General features: G+C 35.6%; 1 protein-coding gene across 1 annotated transcript in view; it reads right to left on the bottom strand.

The window, feature by feature from the left end:
* Positions 1-1,600: 1,600 nt before the first annotated feature.
* The window catches only part of LOC100372410 (GMP synthase [glutamine-hydrolyzing]), a 39,199-nt gene continuing 18,236 nt past the window's right edge, over positions 1,601-22,563 (bottom strand). Inside the window, exons 5-16 of the mRNA XM_085490536.1 lie at positions 21,336-21,433; positions 20,815-20,918; positions 19,545-19,738; positions 14,373-14,538; positions 13,984-14,196; positions 13,122-13,340; positions 12,366-12,481; positions 10,231-10,356; positions 9,961-10,076; positions 9,533-9,663; positions 9,211-9,383; positions 1,601-6,341 (exon numbers count right to left, since the gene is read on the bottom strand). Coding sequence (XP_085346662.1) covers positions 6,240-6,341; positions 9,211-9,383; positions 9,533-9,663; positions 9,961-10,076; positions 10,231-10,356; positions 12,366-12,481; positions 13,122-13,340; positions 13,984-14,196; positions 14,373-14,538; positions 19,545-19,738; positions 20,815-20,918; positions 21,336-21,433 — 1,758 coding nt within the window. The 3' untranslated portion in view covers positions 1,601-6,239. The remainder of the gene's footprint in view (positions 6,342-9,210; positions 9,384-9,532; positions 9,664-9,960; positions 10,077-10,230; positions 10,357-12,365; positions 12,482-13,121; positions 13,341-13,983; positions 14,197-14,372; positions 14,539-19,544; positions 19,739-20,814; positions 20,919-21,335; positions 21,434-22,563) is intronic.

Here is a 22,563-nt window from a genome sequence, read left to right on the forward strand (position 1 = left end):
CAAGTCATGGACAGAAATAACCGAAAGAGGAAACAAAAAAAACACATTCAAGACGAGAAAATGGTTTGGTTCGAGTGTAAATATGTGCGTCGATTGAGGTGCATTTGTAAAGTCTTTTTACACCCACCCGACAGCCAACTGCTATGCAATACTACTGTCCGATTATCAATTTGTATTTAATGGTGAATGTAGTCTGACGCCCAATCTGATTAAAATAAGATCCTGGTTTGGGCTTTTTTTTTTTTTTTTTTTTAAATATCATTCATATTTTTTTCATATATTCTATTATTTATTTTTTTCAAAATTTATTTGCTGGTATTTTTTTGAAGTTTTGGTAATCGCGAAAGCCCACGCGATTACCAAAACTTAAAAAAAATACCAGCAAATAAATTTTGAAAAAAATAATAATAGAATATATGAAAAAAATATGAATGATATTATTTTAACAAAAAAAAAAAAAAAGCCCAAACTAGGATCTTATTTTAATCAGATTGTCTGACGCCATGACCAATATTTATCAATTAAGTTTCAGTGGGGGGTGGGGGGTTTGGGAAAAAACTAAAGGAATTAAGTTTTTTATCAGACATTGATCTTTTGACGTTGTATGTATTGAAGTGCTACACTCATTGTGTTTGATATTGGGTCCCATAGCCACTACCCGAGCTCCCTCTGTCTGTTTCTCTGCTTTGCTCTATTTTCAAGAGTGGGGTACATAGCCACACGTACGAGTGTAATATACGGTATGTTGTTTACACGAATTTTGACCATGCACTGCACGACTGTAGTGCTTTAAAGTTTGTTCATTGAAATATGACCAGACATGCCTGTTATGAATTCAATCTTGGCTCATCCATTACACAGTTTCTTGTATCTGTTCAGAAATTCCTGTCTCTCCCAGCTGTATTAGCCACAGGACGATCAAGACCACTTGACAAAATGATTTTGTAACAGTTTTAGATACTTATCGTGTGATATTGGATTTATTAAACGGCTTACGTAATTTTCATGTATTCATAGCCATTAGTGAGAAACATTTGAAAATTACTGCACGAGTTTAATAAAACAGTCGGTTACACAGTCACACATTGGGGATCCTATGCACTCGTTTTACTGCTCATTGTGGTACATCAGAGCTACGCAAGAATTTCTTAGGATTCTTGGAGTGTTCAGTATTTATTTGCATATTAAAACACTGTTACTTGAATACAGTTTACCAATAATTTATAGTCACTGCTACACAAATCTTGCTGACCGTAACAATTTACTAACTTTGGAAGTAATTCTATCAGTAAATTTTGCACAATTCGGCCAAGGGAGAGAGAATCAGAAATGGCAAAATCCATATATGCAACTTTAATACCATATTATTAATACATAAAGAATATATTAATATTCCAAACAGTTATTTAAACAAAGGTTTTGCAAAGCTATTAAATGAGTCATGATTTAGTATGGTAATTTCGAATTGAGTGCATCGACCAATCAGCGCATCAATAGCTCATTGGATATCCGGGTGGTGGTGGAGTTTCAGACAAATCTAATGGGCTGTATCACATGGAACATTCCAAATATATGGAATAAAAGCAATTAACAGACTATCTACAGTTTGGAAAAAGTTTATATTTAATCAAAATTGCAGCATTGTTCACAATTACACTCTCAAATACTTTTAAATAAAGTCATTTTCACTCAAAGGGAAGCAAAATGAAAAGCAATGCACATGTAAATATCCACACATCTTGGTTCCATCTTGGAATACTGTAAAATACTTTATTTTCACTGAAGGGATCCAGAATCCAGTGAATATACCTTTTTTTCCCTATATTCTACATTCAACTCATCAAGAATTCGTAAAAATAAACTATACAAAACACTCAAAAAGTATTTTCAGTGAAAATTAATTCCAGCTAAAATAAAATATTTTACAGAAATTAACTTTTTTTTTGTGAAGACAAGGGTCAAAGTTGCATTCCCATTTTGCATTATATGCAGAACACCTCCCATTGATTACTGTGATCACCATGGCAACACATCCAGACATTGGATACAGAGTACAAAGCTACATGCAACTTGCACTTGACAGAAAGATGTATATTCCAAACAAAATTGTCATTACAAATTCATACAAATTTTCATTCTCATCAGTAAAGGCCATTTCTAAGTGTACATTTTAATATTTGCATGCATTACTTTATTTTTGAACAGCATTCTAAATATGATTTCTGAATTCTGATGAATAAAGTTTTGTACAATGCTCTTATGCTTCACAGGAGTTTATGAGTGAGAGGTTTTCAGCAGACAATACAGTGGTTAAAGCAACTGTGAACATGCAATATAGATGAAAAAATATTTTTAAATTGTTGATACTCCAAACTGTAGACTAAATTGGGCGGGCCATGATTTATCAAAATTGTTGACGAGAGACTGTGTTCATTAGATGAAAAATCGAAACCACTATAAACAAGCATGTGCAGTCACAGGGTCCATAGCATCAAGAGCCAAATTATTTCTAAGACATTTCAATACCTTTTTCCAAACTTTCTTGCACCCCCCCCCAAAGACATTTTGACCCTTAATTTGGGTGCAGGGTTAGCCATCACTGCCGACACTTGTCAAAACTGGGGTAGAAAACACTTTATAAAAAAGTATGCTGAGAAAAGTGGCCTTTCTAAATTGAAATACCGGGTAATAACTATGAAGGAATTTAAAGACTTTTTAATTTTTTTTTATTTTTCCTGTAATTTAAAGACAACTCATAGACTTTACAGACCTCAAAAAATCCAAAAACTTTCAAAGGATTTTCCCAATGCTATGGTGGACCCTGGGTTTTATTATACAAACTAAAACCAGTGCACATACGCATGTGAGAATGTCGTTCCACTCAAAACTCAGATGTGAGCTCCAATAATCAAGTTTTCATGGTCACAATAAATCAAATGCATTCATCAACATACAATATCAAACAATGTTAAAAATTGCATATTCTCTTCCATATTGCATCTTTAGGAAAATAATCATTGAAGCAAAATTTCTGTACAATACATCCAGAAAGAGCCAGAATGTGACCTTTATGGGTCATGCACAAGAACTATTCAAATTATTATCAGACAGGGAAAGATTCTTGTTTAGAAGATAAAGATAGACTTCTACTAATACAATGATCATGATTTTGTATACAGTATGTACTGCTACACTTGTATTTTATAAGTTTGTAACTCATTGGTTGAAATGTGGTATACTGCACTTTATCAGCCAATCAGATGTTATTTTAGATTCAATACTATTATTTTGGAAAATAAACAGAGAAGGCTCCCCTAAATTGAATTATAGTTTGCTCCAGGACAGCTTAAAATGAATGGTAAAGAATGTGACACCATTTTTAAAAGTTGCAAAAAGGTAATACAATGAAACAAATCAATTCTGCAGTGCTATGAATAAAGTGCCAGTCTGTACTTTTAGAAAACCACAACATAACAACGATCGTAATCGCTCTATTAGAAGTGCATATCAAATAAAAGCGAAAAAACAAAATTGCATGTGTTGTATAATGAATTATTACAATGTGACTTATTTTCTCCATAGAAACAACACCTGTAAGGCACAAAATCACATTGTGCTACCACCAATAATAAAACAAATATGGTATACTGTTTCGCTCACACAAATCTCTAATGAAAGTACACATGCCATAAAGTAAATTTCAATACATTTATTGTTTAGTTTACATGTGCCTGTATTGGAGATGCGCAAATTTGATTACTGTAGAATACTTTATTTTTGCTTGGAATTAATTTTCACTGAAGGAATGATTCAGTGAAAATAAATCCCTAACAAATAACCCAAAAGTCTTTTCAGCCTAAAATTAATTCCAGCTAAAATAAAGTATTCTAAAAAGAAATACTGTCAGTATTTCAATACTGGCAAAACATGTGGCATTAAGTTTTCATAGGATTGTATTGGAGGTATGCTTTTAGTGTTAGAAATACAATGCGTGTATCATTGGTCAGAATAAATGGTAATTCGTGAAACATTTAGAACATAGCATCATGTATTATTGTTTATCCTGCTCCCTCCTTGAACTTGAGTTTGGTTTGAGTGCAAAATGTGTATTACACCCCTCTCACAGATCGAGTCAGCAACAGAATCCAGCAGCCAAGCATTTTGCATAACGACATACAACCGTCCCATACAGATCTTCCAGGAACATTTCCTGATTCTAAATTTGTGTGAAATGTTACTGCAAACATTTGTGTGAAATTTTACTGCAAACATTTGTTTTCATGATGAGAATGTGTCAACTAAAATACACTATAATTTTAAATGATATAAGGCCAGACTTTTATTATCCCTTGTTTCGCGAACCCGTCGAATGAACAGGAGCCGAAAATGAGAATCACACAAATCTAATGGAAAAAAAGAATTAATTTTATTTTATTTTCGCCCTCCTCAAAAAAATTGCCTTATAAAAACTCGCGAAACAAGGAATAAAAAAAGTCTGGCCTAATGAACAAATCAAAGAAAGCTTAGAAAGAACTCCCACGTGCTGAAGGTATTAGAGAATACAGTATTTACTATACTACCATAGAGGCACTCCAATACACATTAAAAGCAAAAATTGTATTTGGTGCATACAAAACCGTTGAAGACTGTTTCACTTTGACTTGTCTTTGTCATTCACATTCAAGTGCTTTTAATAGAACAAATACGGCATTTAAAAATATAAATGTAAATACTGAGCAGGGGTGGTTTTCAAATGACTATGGTATGACAATTATAAATATTTAATGAAATCATGACTAGATATGACAACTTGATATTTGGTCATATATCCTGTCCGACAACACAATTATGCTAGTAGTACTAGTTGCATGTCCCCATTCACAATAGTATTTAGGATATTACAGTTATGCATATTAATGAGGTCACATGACTATTTATACAAAGTAGGTAATTAATATGCATGGTTTCAACCCTAAAGTGATCAAAGCTGTGGATTATCCAAAAGCAACTATGTATCAAGCCTCGTTGCAATTTGATGAGGGGTATGATCAAGATATTTGAAGATATCTGCGGAAAACCTACGGATTAAATTTATACACACAAGGTAATAACACGTATATGGCTCAGTCAAAAGCACCTATGTTCAAGTTCTGTTGAATCTGCTGAGTGGTTCTTGAAATATCATTGGAAATTTGGGTAATTATTATGCAAATTAGGTAATTAATATGTACAGGAATTTTAACCAAAAATTAGTAAATTCTGTGCATTGTCACAGAATATATACGTACCAAGTTTCATTGAAATGCAAAAATTAGCCTTTGAGATAATAGCGGGAAAGCTGAAAAATAATTATTATGCAAATTAGGTAATTAACATGTAACCAATTTAAGCATAAAGATAATCACATCTGTGCTTTGTCCTTGGGCATCTATGTGACAAGTTTTATTGAAATGCAGATATCATTGGGAAAGCTGAATTTAGCTAATTAATATTCTTGCGCATTGTTCAAGAATATCTATGAAGTTTGATGATTAGTTTCTGAGATATCAGTGGAACACACAATACACTACGACATACACACAGACGGTCTAACCACAAAGACTTCCATTGTGCACACATGGGAGTCAAAAAATGGAAAAAAAAGAAATTACTTTATACGTACACACAACACAAAATAAATAATTTTTTAGAAACTTTCAAAATTAAACTTACAAGTCTTGTAAATGAAGTATTTCGTGTTACCTTTGAAAGCCATTATTTTTCACAGCAAACATTTTTCTAAAATTTCATTATTAATTTTGCACCAAATGAAATATTTAGTAGGTCCTGATCAGAATTTTCAAAAAAAATATGAAAAACATCCGGTTTTTGTTAAAAGCAACAATAATTTACTTTGGCATTTAAAAGAAAAAAACTTTTAAATTCAACACTAAACTCACAGACAGAATGATACATGGAAGAGCCAACATCAAATGGCTATTCCATACAAGTGCCACCCTCCCCAATTTTTCTTTGTTTTTGCAGCACCTTTCTTCAGGAGCATGAAATACAAAGACAAAACAAAAAGAACATCAAACTTTCGGTAAATCAAAGAAGGGAACTCACAAATGGGTTGAACCACTAACATATGGAGAGGGGTGACTCAGTTCAACTCTATAATAAAATTTCACTCTTTCATATAAAATTCTATTGTCTTTAAAATCAGCTTGCACCTCTATGAGTATATTTCAGATCTGTTTTTATTCCCATTCCGTGGTACCTGGTGGTTTCGCCGTCATATCGTACAGAACACGAGAAATCCCGGGCACAGTTTTCACTTGAGACACCATTTCATTAATAACCTACACAAAATATAATGATAATTCACTATGACAAATGAAAACACAAAAGACAAGTTTTCCTCCAAATACTGTATTTTTTTTTATAGAAAGGTCAGTGTTAGACTTTCAAAAAATGTTTCTGGCCAAATTGTGTTTCAAAAAACAGGCGATTGTTTTTTGGGCTAAAATATTTGATGAAGCACAAATTTTAAAGTTTCATCAATTTGACAACAGAGGGCGCTGTGCTGTGGTGAAATTCAGGAAAAAACAAGCCATGCATAATAGCACAGCCCTTGTTTCAGACCTTCAATTAGTTTGAAAATTACACATGTGTGAGACGAAGTAGGAATCTTTGATTGGATGACAAAATTACTGTAAGGGCATATATATGTTATGATACACAAGTACAAAGGTTGAACTGTTCCTTCAGGCATGTCCAAAATATTAAAAAATATTAAAATGGACAACAATTGATCACTTTAAATCGGAACGAAAAAAAACAAAGAAAGTAAAAGCATGTTCAATATCATGTTCAATCAGCATGCAAGATTTGACAATGCTGTCAAAATTTTGATTTTTAACTATTTTCAATTTAAAATGGCCACAATGTGGTCAAAAACTTTCTAGTTAATAAAAATGTTGACATACTAATGCCAATTATTTGAGAACAGTCATCAAAGAATATTTCAGAAATGACTCCAGATTAGACTGTTGACAGTCCTTGGGTCTAATGACAAACACATCTCTCCCCTCTGTGTAGTTTGCGATAGCGTCTTGCTGGTATTCTTTGCAAGAAATATCATGGTAGTTTTAACGTTCCAGCACAGTACAGTCAAAACAAACTTCGCGTAAGTCGTGGCCGATCCTAGTAGTCAGCCATCCCTGACCCATTTCACAATTGGCCACAATAAAATGATAGACATCTGCGCGACTATTCATTTGCATATGAAAGTACCCGGAACTGATAAGAAATCTTACCAGTGAATTGCAGAACAGGACAGTCGGTCGTGCCTAACAGCACTCCATACTCCTTGTCCCGGCGTTAGCAATTCATTCACGCCTATTACTTTTATACATAATATTTATTAATAATACAGTCAAACCTGTCTATAAAGGACAGTCAGTGGACTGAGCCAAACTGTCCTTTATAGACAGGTGGTCTTTATATGGAGGTGGCCTAATTTATTCATGTAATCATGAATATTAATTAGGGTGGGAATTTTAAGGGAGATCATCAGCAAAACAAACCTACAATGAATTGGTCTTTTTAATAAGTCACTCATTTTCATCTGGATAATTACACAGCTTTACTTTTTTACTACAAATTATATCATGTAAATTCACTGAAACCAAGTGATTCTGCCCATGGATTCATTGGTGTATTTAATGCATAAGAACGATTGTCAACGATCGGCCGCATTGGTGTTTCAGCTCGGACTTTCACACTCTCGCCATGCAGTCTTATTCCCCAGCCCATCACAGGCGGTAATCAGTCCCATCGTTAGTATTGTCGATTGTACACTGTGACAAAATGCACAGGCAAAGTTGCCGTGTTTGAAAAAACAAACAAACAAGCATTAAAAATGAAGAAGCATATCGTAACGATTGCTCCAACTCTTGGCGTTGAAACAGAAAGTCAAACGAACCGGAAATGAAACACGATGATCGTACACGCAATTTTACAGTTATTTGTTGTAAGCATCGACGCATCAAAACTGCCCAAACGAAATGATTTTTTCTCGAATTATTGATATTACCGTTTATAAAAAAAGAGGATCAAAATAGAAATCATTTTTCGTTGAGAATAACCCCGAGATGACCCCTCAGTTTTGCCCATGCGCTAGCTTCATTAGCATAATTTATAACGATCAACAACAAACAACATGGCGGCCAAAATAGGTCGGATTTTGCAATCCCGCGATGAGAACGAAATAGCGAATGTTTTATTATTTTGTTCGGGTATTTCATGTCGACAGGGTAAATAAAACATCTCTCATTTAATTAAACTGGTTCATTTTTCTTGTTTTCGGGACAGGGGGAATGTGCTCTTCATGTGCGAGACAGTCCACAGAAGTGCCGCTGGCCGGCTGGGGATCGATAGTATACCGGGGTAGTACCGATCGGAAACAAGCTAGTTTTTCATTTCCAACTTTGAATGAAACTGTTTTAATTTGTTGTTAAAATCTTTCCAGTATCCAGACGTTACATTCAGATGATATTCAACTGTTTTTTTTTTTGTTTTTTTTTACTTTTTCGCAACTTCACAATCCAAGTTGCGATTGTCACCCCTGTCTACAGATTGCGTACTCGGTAATCTGAACGTAACATATGGCCACTTTCCTGTTAGCAATTCGCAAGTAGCTATTGTCTTTTTGCTATTGTCTGGTCGCGTTGGACAGGTGGTCGCTATATCCAGTGTCTTTAACGTGTAAATTGTGAAGGGACTGTACTGAGGTGGTCGCTATGAGCAGGTGGCCGCTCTGCACAGGTGGTCGTTAACACAGGTTTGACTGTACTAGATTAAGATTAGATACGACCGATTGTCGACAGTCTAACTCCAGATATGCAAAACATGAAACAAAATGGCCACCAAATTACAAAATGGATGCCAGTCTCATTTCCAGACCAAAAATGGCCAGCAGTCGGCCATCTTTGATAAAATCACAAAATCAATGCATGTTCATTTGTCTAAGATAAAGTACTAGCTATGTGTGAAAATTGAAGAGAATCAGTCTAGGAATGTCTGAGATGCGTGTCAGGATGCACGCACACCCACAAGTCTTCATTTTCTGGCTTAGTCCAAACAGGAACTAAAAAAATTGGCCAATATTTTTTTTCTAATAATATCCTAGCTGACCAAAGAGACAACACCAAGAGACAGTAACATTACCTCTTCTGGCAGTTGATTCCCGGGTACTGCAGGGACACCAGTCATAAAGTCTGCAGTAATAAACGTCCTAATAACAACTGATCTTTGGCAGGATGGTTGTCGTAGTAATGGATCACGTCCAAAATGTAATGGTATTAAAATAACAGGCATCTGACTTATTTTTCTGCTGTAACCTGTAAATTAAATTGAAAAACAAAGTTAAGGAGTCTGAAAACATAGCTTTTTAAGTGACTAAGAAAAAGCAGACCAAACATTTTATTTCATATGCAAAATAAAGTGCTAGCCAAGGAAGACTGAGCACACCTGTTGTTGACACCCTTACCTTTTTTTGTGAGTACCTTATGTGCCAGGTAATCAGCCTGCCTAAGTTGACTGAGCACACCAGTTGTAAGATAGGTGGGAGTGACATCATTTATCGTTTCTTTCACCGCATCCCCAAATATAAAAGCAACTCTACAAATAGGAAGACAATTCAATCATTTTATTATCGAGTAGTAGAAATGCTCACTACATGAAACAACTTTTAGAATTTAGGTGGTGGTGTTGCACTTGATTTAACTCATCACCTACTGGTATTTGTTTAAACAATAGACATTAACAATCTTTGAGTATCCATGGAGACTCCAATGCCAGTAATATGTAAACTTTCAGTATTTTAGGAAGTCCCAGTTAACACCCCAGTTCACTCCAAATGTATTACAGTAAATTTTAATATACAAAAAATGTAAAGTTATTGAATGCTCCACTCACCGATTCACATTGTGACATATACGAGGTATAATTTTAGCCAGTTTAATTAAATTAGGCCAGTTAGGTGACTTTTCACTAGATAAACCAACAACATAACTATAAGAACGGCAATCTCCCTAGAAAACATGTAAAACATCAACCTGTTAGTGTTGTTATAAGGTCCCATAAAAGTAGATTCAATTTCTATGTACATGTATTAATGGCAAGGACCAAAAAGAAAATAATTAACTTTTTTTTTTAAGCATGTTGTAAAAATTCTGATCATCTTACTTGTACTCCTACTGTTTTTATTGGTAGTAACGTTGCCGACAGCTCATCAGTACTGCCGATATCCATCAGCATACGTTGTTCTGTTTCTGTCGTACTACTGTGCAGTCTACTGAGTAAGGCACTAGGCTGTGAAAGAAAATAACTGCATGTAGTATTGTATTACGGCCAATTATCTTATTTGTATTTTCACAGGCCTTTCCTTTCTTAAGTTACAACTCATGGACATTGGTAGCCACTATATCACAACGGTGGATAATGAATTATATTATTAAGTAACGCACTGGTTGAATATGTATCTGTAATCGTGTTCCAGATCAGAGAGTTAGCATTTTTAATGAGGAAATAGTCGTATCTAATTATTAAATTGATCAGATCTAGTAAACAATATCTTCAATATACCACATATAAATGTGAGTATCTGAAAGAGTGCTCCCGATATTTTGTTCAGATGCTGGTAACCACTACAAGTATACCGCCACTAACACTATATGCTGGAGGATATTAATATTCTAATTACACTATTTATGTAGGACACCAGTGTTCTCCCCAGACTTCATGTCAAGCATCACGGCCAATTTGCATAACAATGCATCTAATTTGCATAATTTTTATTTGCATAGTAATCAGTTTTTCCCAACAAATATTGTCAATCTACAATTAATTAAAGACAAGATATTTTTTATATCTGATAAATTTTATATCATTTTACTGCATTGTATTTTATGTTTTTGTATCAAGTCAAATAAAGTTTGAAATGGAACATCATAAAAAGGAAAAAAAATTGAAAAACTTGTGTTATTGCCAGTCAGTGAATATACTGTTATCCATGGATGTAACTGGTTCATCGTTGTGTATAAGTTTTAGTGCCCATGTCAATGTCGGTTCATATAAACGTCGGGGAATACATTTTTTGGTTAAATTTATAAAGTCGGCAAGATATCGAAATATGTTGAAATTAATAAATCAATAATTAAAAAAAAATTCTACAATGGCAGTTCGGCGATTTTTCATTGCAATATACCTTGTGAGTACAAGGCTACGATCACCGTAACATTGTCAGCTGGCGGCATTGCGTTGGACGGGTATTCACTGCTGCTATTGCGATCATCGGTATCTGACTTTTTGGTGTGAAATACACAAATTGTTTATTAAAACGATTCATTGACGATTATCATAGGCATTACATCAAAATTGCCAACAAGATGTTGTTTTTAAACATCGCGGAAAATCATGCATTCTACGCCGCCATCTTTGTTACCTCGGTCAGAACCCCTGGTAACCCAGCATGCACCGGTCACAATGTTGCAACGTCGCCTTAGGGCGGCGTTTTTCTGTACTAAGGCACCCTATGAATGGGGTATTTCCAGAGGTCAGTTTGTTTTTTCTCAACCCGTCTCATCTGCTGTTGAATTATTCATACTTTTCTTTCCAATGCGACATAATTTCACTTGTTTGTTTTTTTAATTTTGGGGTAATTAATGTCACCGGTGATTGAGTGATAACATATCAGAGTGCAGCAAAAATAGGGTTGATCTTCCCGACGTACGCCGTGACTTGTTTTGTCACATTGTTGCCGTTGCGTGCAATGGGCAAATTATTGCTACTCTAGTTAATTTTTTTTTTTATATGGAGGCTCTGCACCTTTGAAAGACTTCGCAACATATTGCAGACTTCCGTTTTTATCACTGTCTTTGTATGGCTAACAAAAGCGGGATTACCTAAATCAATCAATACATGTTATTGTTTTAAATATGTGCAAGACGAGACTGACACTTGTAAACAAAAACATAAGCATCACGGGCGAGTGACTAAGCGTCACGGACAAAGGGCAAGCATCACGACCGAGTGTCCAAGCGTCACGGTACCGTGTTGCTTCAGAGGCCTGGGGAGAACACTGGACACTAATTTTTGAGGACAAACTGATAAATGCAATGTGTCCTATAACATGATGTAATTAATTACTGTAAACAACTCATTTCACCAGAGATGAATTTTCAGACAATTTTTTATTTAATGTTCAACCCCAGGTAAGATTAAAACTTGGGTCAATCAACAACCACTACAGTTTTAGACAGTAGTTAAATTTAACAGTTTACAGTTCCTACATAGTCCCTGATACTGGAAATTCATTTTACCTTTTGAACTGCATTACTGTAGTCAACTATCATTCGAATAAGAGTATTCGTTTTTGCAAATTCTCTGCAAATAAATGGTTCTTCGGCACATATCACCCGAATAGCAAGACCAGGACCTGTAATAAATAGACATTTCAAAACAATGCATTTATTTGCTCAACACGTATATGCAGAATTGTGTGAAAACAAATTAATGTGATATAATTGACAGCACTGGAGTAAAATACACATAGAAATCTCCTTAAGTTACCAGTAGAGGGGGCTATAACACAACACAGGGCACTGATCTAAATATCAGTATGGAAACGCTGTCCTCAAGGAAGGAGCTACATCACATAACGTTCCACGTTGCTATGACGTGCATCACTGTACCATGTATTTCTTTGGGCTATGCGTGAGCTGGTGTGGAACGCCGGTCGAAGAGTTGTTAAATTCGAGAAAACAGCACAAAATCAACTCTGAAGTAGTCATGGACAACCAAATTTATATATGTTACACACGTAGGGCTAATCTTGTTACACTGTTCAGGGGAGTGTCAACAACCATCCCAAAGTACCGTTTTCTGAAAGTTTTCAGCCTTTGTTTTCACCATGATGGTCACTAGGCGGTGAAAATACCGGATGTCTGCCCATGAGAATTAAGTACCACATCTTACACAATATAAGATTTAGCATTGGGCAGTAATGTACTCAAAACGTCAGTACAATGGAAATACCAACCTGGAAATGGATGCCTCAGTACAATGGAAATACCAACCTGGAAATGGATGCCTCTGTACAAGCTCTACTGGAAGACCTAAATCTTTTCCAAGAACTCGAACTTCGTCTTTATGGAAATCTTTTAGCGGTTCAACTACTCTTCCTTGTGCTCGTAACTGCCGTACTAGTTCGGTATCATTGTGGTGGGTTTTAATGGCGTCCGCTTTACCGCTGACAAGTTTGGATGCACTCTCAATCAAATCAGGTCGTAGCGTACCTAAAAGATGAATACCAGGTAATTAAACTTCAAACATTGAGATTTATGTAAGACGTTTGGTTTAAAGAGACTCAAGAGTTTTGGCGATTTATTTTCTGGTTGTACTTGTGTATTATAAACATTGTTAAACTACAAAAACTTCACTAAGTATATTTAGTTTCATCATTTTGATATTCTCAGCATATTCAGTGAATTTCAAAAATTCTTGAATTTAATGAACTACTGTAAAATACTTTATTTTCGCTGTTTTCACTGAAGGGATGATTCAGTGAAAATAAAATCCAGAGAATAGACTTTTTTGTTCTATATTTTGCATTCAACTAATTAATAAAAATTGAAAATAAACTCTATACAAAACACCCAAAATGTCTTTTCTGCAGATATTAATTGTAGCTAAAATAAAGTATAATGAGATTGTACACATTCATGTGAATTTGATTTTGAATATTTTAGTCTGCAGTGAAATTAATATCCAGTGAAAAAAATAAATGCATTTACAGGATAATAGCTTAGAAGCCCAAATAGATTGCCACCACAGGTTGAGTAACTCAAGTCAGTCAGTATGTTATGTCTTTCAAACAAACCATAACATTTAGCACAACTATTCAGTGGTGGTTGTCATAGAAACTGTCAGCGTCCCTACCTTGGGCTAAAATAACATCCTCAGGTTTCAGGTTCATATCTGCACAAATGTCATCGGCAATTTTCATAAACGCATCTCCGATAATTTTTCTTTTCTCCTCTGGATGTGACGTGGTATTCAGTGTCTTTGTTATACGTTTACGTGATGATGGGTCCTTCTCATCCGTCGGCACCGAAGTTGTTGCATTGTAAAATGTGTGGGAAGCATTTACAACTAAAAGCAAAAGAACAATTCCAACTTAAAATGATAATAATGGAGAGAGGGATTCTATGACAACAATGGGGCAGCAACTCGACAAGGAAGCTATACAGAAGCGAGGTATAACAGTAGTTATAAGCCAATGTAATACCAAGATGTACATTTCAGGTTACACCTTATCACCGACTCACCTTTAAGTTTCAGTCCGAGTTCACTTAGCGACTCAGCTACAGATTGGCTTTCATTCTTTCGCATGAAACCATTATCGATATGAACGGCTATGACTTGTGAATTGTCTAATGCTTTGTGTAATAATGCTGCACAGACAGTGGAATCAACACCTCCACTCACTAACGCCTGAAAACAAAACATGAGATCTGTAAAAAATACTAAACCAATGTTTTCCTCAACTAATACTACATATACTGTATTAATATCAATGTGCCTTATAAAATAATATAGCACGAATTGTAAAAAAAATTCCTAAATAATAGTGTATTAATATATTTAGGCAAAATAAAATACTAGCCTAGCGGGAAACCCTACACTTGTCACTTTTTTTGATTTATACTCATAACCATGAGAGTTTACCACACTTATCTAATTTAGAGATCTTTGAGAGCTTATCACTAACATCTGGTTCTCAGCATTATACAAACATTTTTATTCTGCAGACTACATCTAAAAATGTTTTATTTCAGTCAAAATTTACACCATATCTTAGAATTTACACTTTCTAGTTATACCAAAATTGAAACTGGTTGACATTTCATTGTGACTGATGAGTTCCCAAAATTTGAAGATGACCAGACAAAAATTATTTGATTTATTCAGTCCTACTATTTAACGCCCGAACACGCGAGGGAGTGTCCGGGCACGCGCGGAGGTGAACAGGGGGGAATACCTAACGCGCGGGGCAGCGGCATCAATCCTTGTACTGTATAATATTCGTTTATGCTCAAAATTTGAACCGGAGTGGCGAATTCGAGCAGCTATCCACACTTTTTATGATCGACGCCCGGGCATTCCTGCGAGTCGAGTCTGCCATGTTGTTTACTAATTTTGATTAGCGTTTAACAATAGGACAATACCATTCGATCCATGGGGGTGACAGTCCTACAAATGTGACGACATTGTCGAAGGACAAGGACAGGACAAGTTTGTGCAAGTGTGGCGAGACTCCCGTAGTATTGTTTAGTAAGATTCATTTAAAAATGACCATGTAAGACGTCTGTTACGCAGAAATTATTCACCTCATGTTGTTTTCTCATTGTTATGTGTCCCCGTAAACACAGTATTGTATGCAGGTGACAATGCTACGTACACTTGCAATGAAGTCGGTATCCTAAGAATATCGTAACGTCTTTGTGTTTCCTGTTGCAGTGCAAGTTTGTATACGGTAAATATCGTGAACGGTACAGAGTTCGGTAAATCTCGTGTACGGTATAGAGGGGATATTTTCGTCCAATGTTTTTATACTTTGTAATGTAATTCAAACAAATAAAAAACGTATATTCGTAGCCATGGACAAGATTTAAAATGTAATCAACCGTTTTATTCATCCATGATTTGTACAAAGATCGTATATTTTGTAAGTGTATAAAGCATTTTCCACATTGAGCTTTCAATATAGATTCTTAAACACAAAATATCAAATATATCTTTAAGTGTAAAAATCGATTTTTTTACTGTAAATGGTAACTTCCTGTAAAAACTTAAGATGCCTTTTTTATTTCCTGTACCAGTCACCCACCCCCTGTCCCCACTCTTACAGCATGCGGTAAATTTCTTATTGTACACGCAGTTTACGGTAAACCTGGTTTATACCTCTTGTCGAAAACACGGAGTTTGGTCAATCTCGTGCACAGTATAGCGTACGGAATATGTTACGTTTCGTCCACATATTTCAAAGGTTGACGCCGCGACACGTATTCAGCTGTGATTGACACTCTATTGTACAACTACAACAAAGAGGGGAACATACACTGTCCCTAATTCAGTTCAACCATGGAGGTATTCTACCTCCATGGTTCAACCACGGTCACTATTTTTTAGTAACCGTGGTTCAACCCAAGCAAGGCACGTTTTTTTTTTTCAAATAAACATGACATACCAAATATGATGAACTTGTGTAATTCAGAAAAAAAAGGTTGTCATTTGTTCCGGCTTGGAGCCTGATGGTAAGGGAAAACATTTACATAACCAGGGCGAGTTGCGTCGAGAGACAAAGCATTTGTTGTTTCTGTTTGGAGCTATAACAGGTAACAAAAGGTCTTGAATAAATTAATGGCGTGATAAACGCCACCTTGTATTTCTATTTTATGGAATCTCTTGTAGTTTGTTTGTACAGTGTATAGTTACAGTAGATTATTTACAAGCTGATCCCAGACCAATTTGTAACGGCCGGGCTCGTAACACGGACCACATGATCCCCGAGCAGGGTGTGAGTCCGGTATGTGAGCTACTATAAAATCGCGATGCGACGGCTATGACCTCTATTCGCAGACATGCTTCCGGTGCGCTATTGTAACCTGCCGTTAACAATGAAACTGAATGACGTTCCCACTTTTATTAAATATAGGTAGTAATAAAGAGAGTATCACAACGCCTTGGAAGCGACACATCGAAAGGTCAAGTTTAGTTCATCGCCCGCTGTACGAATTCACGTTTGCGAATGAATGACCACTTGACGCGATGGAGAGATCCCAAGCCCAGTTGGCGAGCTACATATCAGTAGTTTTCTGTATACACGCCCCGTGATCGATCTTTTCCAAACCCGTGTGCTATCGACGTTTTTTTTTTTTTTTAAATCAGTGTATGACGTTGCTTTTAGTTTGAACAATTTAACTTGCCGACATGATAACACCTTCTTTTCAGAACTATTACAGAGTTATGACATTGTCTTCGGTGTGGACGATTGAACTTGCCGACATGTTAATGTTTTTTTTTTCAGAACTATTACAGAGTTACGCCATTGTCTTAGGTATGAACGATTGAACTTGCCGACGTGTTAAAGTATTTTTTCAAAACTATTAGTGTTATGCCATTGTATTCAGTGTGGACCATTGAACATACCGACGTGATAATGCCGTTCTTTGGAACTAATGGGAGGCATGCGCAATTGTACTTCCCCATTAAAGGGGAACCGCTCAATCACATGGATTGCACCAAAGAATCATGGGACACTATTGTTTATGTTGTTTACAATGTTAATCTATCTTTTGTTATCCATTGTTATTTTAATCCAGAAAGTAAATTTGTTGTGAAATTAATCTTAACTGGAAGGTGCCCCTTTAATATTTTAACTTGGAGTTCTGATACTGCATTACGGCGGGATGTCTGTCTATTTACTATACATGTTTTAATTTTCGTTTTAGTTGACTTGTACTTTGAATAATTTCGAATAAAAATATTTTCCACAAGGGCGGGGTGTCTGTATATTTACTATACATGTTTTAATTTTCGTTTTAGTTGACTTGTACTTATTTTTAATAAAAATATTTTCTAAAAGGGCGGTTTGTTACCTATACATGTTTTACAGTGGGCGCAAACAAAGCGAGACTTTATTAGCGGCACTGTTTTGAAAACGATTTGTTACATTTTGCGACAATCTCACTTTTCCTTGCCACACTTGATTATCGACAAATTATGTTTGGTCTCGATACGTATTATGGCTGAGTGGTTGTCTGTTTTCACATTGTAACACTATAACACAACCACGAAGCTCTTGGATGCTAGCCCTGAATACAGTGTACTGTGTACGGGAGCGCGTTTGGTTGATAGACGACCCCACCACAGCCCGGCGTACCTCCATAGACTGTACACAGGACTACCTAGATCCATGATACGATACAATATAGCACAACAATGAGAAACATGCTTTTTTTCACATGAGGTAAATAATTTCCGCGTAACTACGGGAGTCTCGCCACACTTGCACAAACTTTTCCTGTCCTTGTCCTTCGACAATGTCGGCACATTCGTAGGACTGTCACCCCCATGGATCGAATGGTATTGTCCTATTGTTAAACGCTAACCAAAATTAGTAAACAACATGGCGGACTCGACTCGCCGGAATGCCCGGGCGTCGATCATAAAAAGTGTGGATAGCTGCTCGAATTCGCCACTCCGGTTCAAATTTTGAGCATAAACGAATATTATACAGTACAAGGATTGCTGCTGCTGCCCCGCGCGTTAGGTATTCCCCCCTGTTCGCCTCCGCGCGTGCCCGGACACTCCCTCGCGTGTCCGGGCGTTAAATAGTAGGACCCGATTTATTGTAAACACAACAAGAAAAAAATTTTAAGTGAACTTTAAAAAATAACTTGGAAAATATACAGAAAACATGTACCATAATCAAACAAAATCCCAAACTACTGTAAAACCATTTAATTTACACTATTTTGTTGTTTTGAGCAATATTAAAGTACGGTGAATGCGTTAATTATTCACTGGGTTTTAATTTCACAAATTTGTCAAAGAAACCTAGAGTTTTACTGTTATTTTACATGTTCATGTTGATTTAATTTAGCGAATTTTACTTATCAGCGAAAATAGCGTAATTAAAACCCAGTGAATAATTAACGCATTCACCGTACTTTAATATTTTATCCAAGTTTGAAAGAAATTTGATAAAAACTGTTGACAACTATGACAATAACAACAAGGACAGACATTTTCCCTCCATATACCTAGCCTTTTACCCATGATGAATTGCCAAGGTTATCGAATTTACAGTGACAGGGGAATATTTCATTGCTGAAAGCATTTGAAGTAGAGTTGTTTTGTATGAACTTTGAACAAAATTGATCAAGAGATATACACTGTATGAGACGTCAAACAGAAACCAAAACACAACAAAAGTTGTTATGGACTACCAGAGTCTATTTGACCTATAACCTTTTCACCACCAGACTTTCTCGCTCAAATTTTTCTGCACTTGTTTCTTAATTACATCATATAAACCCCAATTTTGGAGTCAACAGACAAAATTTGAGTCAATTTTCAGTTTTTACTCAAAATTGTTTGCTATTTTTGTCCCAATCTTCTGAAAGATAAAGCAGACTATAAGAGGGACCATTTTGTGAATTTGTGATGAAAAGAGGCAACTGGTGGTGAAAAGGTTACTGTAAAATACTTTATTTTAGCTGGATTTAATTTTCGCTGAAAAGACTTTTTGGGTGTTCTGCATGGAAGTTAATTTCACTTTATTTTTGACAAGTTGAATATAAAATATAGAAAAATAGGTATATTCACTGGACTTTAATTTCACTGAATCATTCCTTCAGCGAAAATAGCGAAAATTAATTCCAAGCAAAAATATTAGTATTTCACAGTAATCAGGACTATATGTAGGTACTTACTAAAACTTTGTGATCACCAACAACACTCCTTATTTCATCAATACATTTATTTTCTCTACTATCCATAGTATATGTGCCAGTACAACCAACAATGTTATATAGGAAGTTCCTAATCATCTTTTGTCCATTTTCTGTGAGATCCACTTCAGGATGAAACTGAACTCCGTAAAGATTTTTTTTTTCATTGGCAATAGCTGCAAATAGTGAAATTATTGGAGTTATAACATATCCACAAGACAAGCGACCTGACGGTCGAAATAGCTCCGCTGTCTTCATTATCATGGAACAAGAATCAGTAAAGTGGCATGAAAGCATTTGGACTTACGGTTTTGACTAGTTGTCAAAAATAATTTTTTTTACCAAAAATGACAAAAATATTCACTAAAAATCCAAATTTCCATATTTTGATACAAATTTAACAAATCTGACAGAGGACCACCCCACATATCATTGCTGGAAATATGAAAGCATTTGGACTTACGGTTTCGGACTAGTTGTCGAAAATAACATTTTTTACCAAAAATGACAAAAATATTCACTAAAAATCCAAATTTCCATATTTTGACACAGATTTAAGAAACTGACAGAGGACCACCCCAAGTACCTTTGGTACAAATATGAATGTAATTGGTCAAGTACTTTTGAAGAAGTTGTTTAAAGGAAAAAATTTACACAGGATGGACGGTGCCGGAGAGACCCCCATACCAACAGCTCCACTGGGTCATCTGCAATGATAGCGGAGCTAAAATGCTTATGAAGATGACAAACAGACACACATTTTGCCTTTCAATTCACTACAGATAAGCCAAACTTTGACAAAACTGAAATATGATCATTTTGGATATTTACAATTACATTGCCCACACAAACCACACATGGTAAATTATGATACAAGAAAAAACAGATTTTTTTTCAGACAAAGTCTGAACAAGTACTAAGTGAAATCTCATTTATCTATGCATATACAAAAACAAAATTACCTCTGTAGGCAGAGGGTTCTCTGTGACTGATTGCACCGTTTTTATCAGACACCACACTCAGAAGCGGAGAAAAACTAGACTGACTTGGTAGCTGATATGGCGTCGCCTTATTACCTCAGTCATCTGGTTTGTGACATAAGGAGAAAATCTTGAGGTCATGGGGCTTCCCCTGACCTAGATTTCTCTCTCCGTCATTTGCAAAAATCGCAAAATAGTCATTTTAACTGACCGGAGTCTATGGTGGGTAATTAAACATAGTGAACTGCCACAGCAAATATGTTCTTACTCACCCGCAATAATATCCCCAGATTTTGCAACAACTTGAAAACCATCAGCGACTTTATCTAAACTATCTCCATGCGTCAGTAACACAGATTCTTCCTTTGATAGATCTCTGTTAGAATAAAATGCTCAAATTATAGCACATATAATAACTAATAACCTCACCAGTCATTGGCAACTAATAACTAGTGCATTGAAGTACATAATAAGGTCTAACAAAATTTGAAAAATTTAATTTTAGTTTTTGTCTAAAATTTTGATACTTTGAGTGTCACTATTATTTTGAACAAAAGTCAATAATAAACTTGCTATACTCTCAATAACAATTGACAACAAAAACAAAGTTGCAACTTTTAATTAAAGACATTGCAGAAATGGCTTTTACCTATCACTTATATTCAACCAGAAGCGTTGCGTGTTCTGCTAAAATATTGATTAAAACTTTTTGTCAAAAAGCAAATTTTGTGAGTTTGGTTCAAAAATAAATGCACATTAATTATTGCCAAAAAAAAAGATTATTCTCACTTACTTGAAAAGTTTACAACTGGTATCTACGACAACATCAAACTGACCATCTTCTCTCACAGCTTTCTTCTGAACAGTGCCTTGGTATTCTTTGTTCATCATCTATGGTAACCATGGTAATTTAACAAAAGAAAAGGATGATGTTATTAATAAATACAATCAAGCTACTCCCAAAAAATTCCTTCAAATTCAATAAATTTCATGTGTCTGCGAAATTTGTGAAATTTTGTAGAACTGAATATTTCACTGAAGTCCTTGCGACTGAGTCACACTGAATATTTCACTGAAGTCCTTACAACTGAGTCACACTGAATATTTCACTGAAGTCCTTACAACTGAGTCACACTGAATATTTCACTGAAGTCCTTACAACTGAGTCACAGTGAATATTTCACTGAAGTCCTTACAACTGAGTCACACTGAATATTTCACTGAAGTCCTTGCAACTGAGTCACACTGAATATTTCACTGAAGTCCTTACAATTGAGTCACAGTGAATATTTCACTGAAGTCCTTGCAACTGAGTCACACTGAATATTTCACTGAAGTCCTTACAACTGAGTCACACTGAATATTTCACTGAAGTCCTTACAACTGAGTCACACTGAATATTTCACTGAAGTCCTTACAACTGAGTCACACTGAATATTTCACTGAAGTCCTTACAACTGAGTCACACTGAATATTTCACTGGAGTTATGACTGAGTCACACTGAATATTTCACTGAAGTCCTTGCAACTGAGTCACAGTGAATATTTCACTGAAGTCCTTACAACTGAGTCACACTGAATATTTCACTGAAGTCCTTGCAACTGAGTCACAGTGAATATTTCACTGAAGTCCTTACAACTGAGTCACACTGAATATTTCACTGGAGTTATGACTGAGTCACACTGAATATTTCACTGAAGTCCTTGCAACTGAGTCACAGTGAATATTTCACTGAAGTCCTTGCAACTGAGTCACAGTGAATATTTCACTGAAGTCCTTACAACTGAGTCACACTGAATATTTCACTGAAGTCCTTGCAACTGAGTCACAGTGAATATTTCACTGAAGTCCTTACAACTGAGTCACACTGAATATTTCACTGAAGTCCTTGCAACTGAGTCACACTGAATATTTCACTGGAGTTATGACTGAGTCACAGTGAATATTTCACTGAAGTCCTTGCAACTGAGTCACACTGAATATTTCACTGGAGTTATGACTGAGTCACAGTGAATATTTC

This window comes from Saccoglossus kowalevskii, chromosome 15 (genome assembly GCF_978046115.1).
Source record: "Saccoglossus kowalevskii chromosome 15, keSacKowa6.1, whole genome shotgun sequence".
NCBI lineage: Eukaryota > Metazoa > Hemichordata > Enteropneusta > Harrimaniidae > Saccoglossus > Saccoglossus kowalevskii.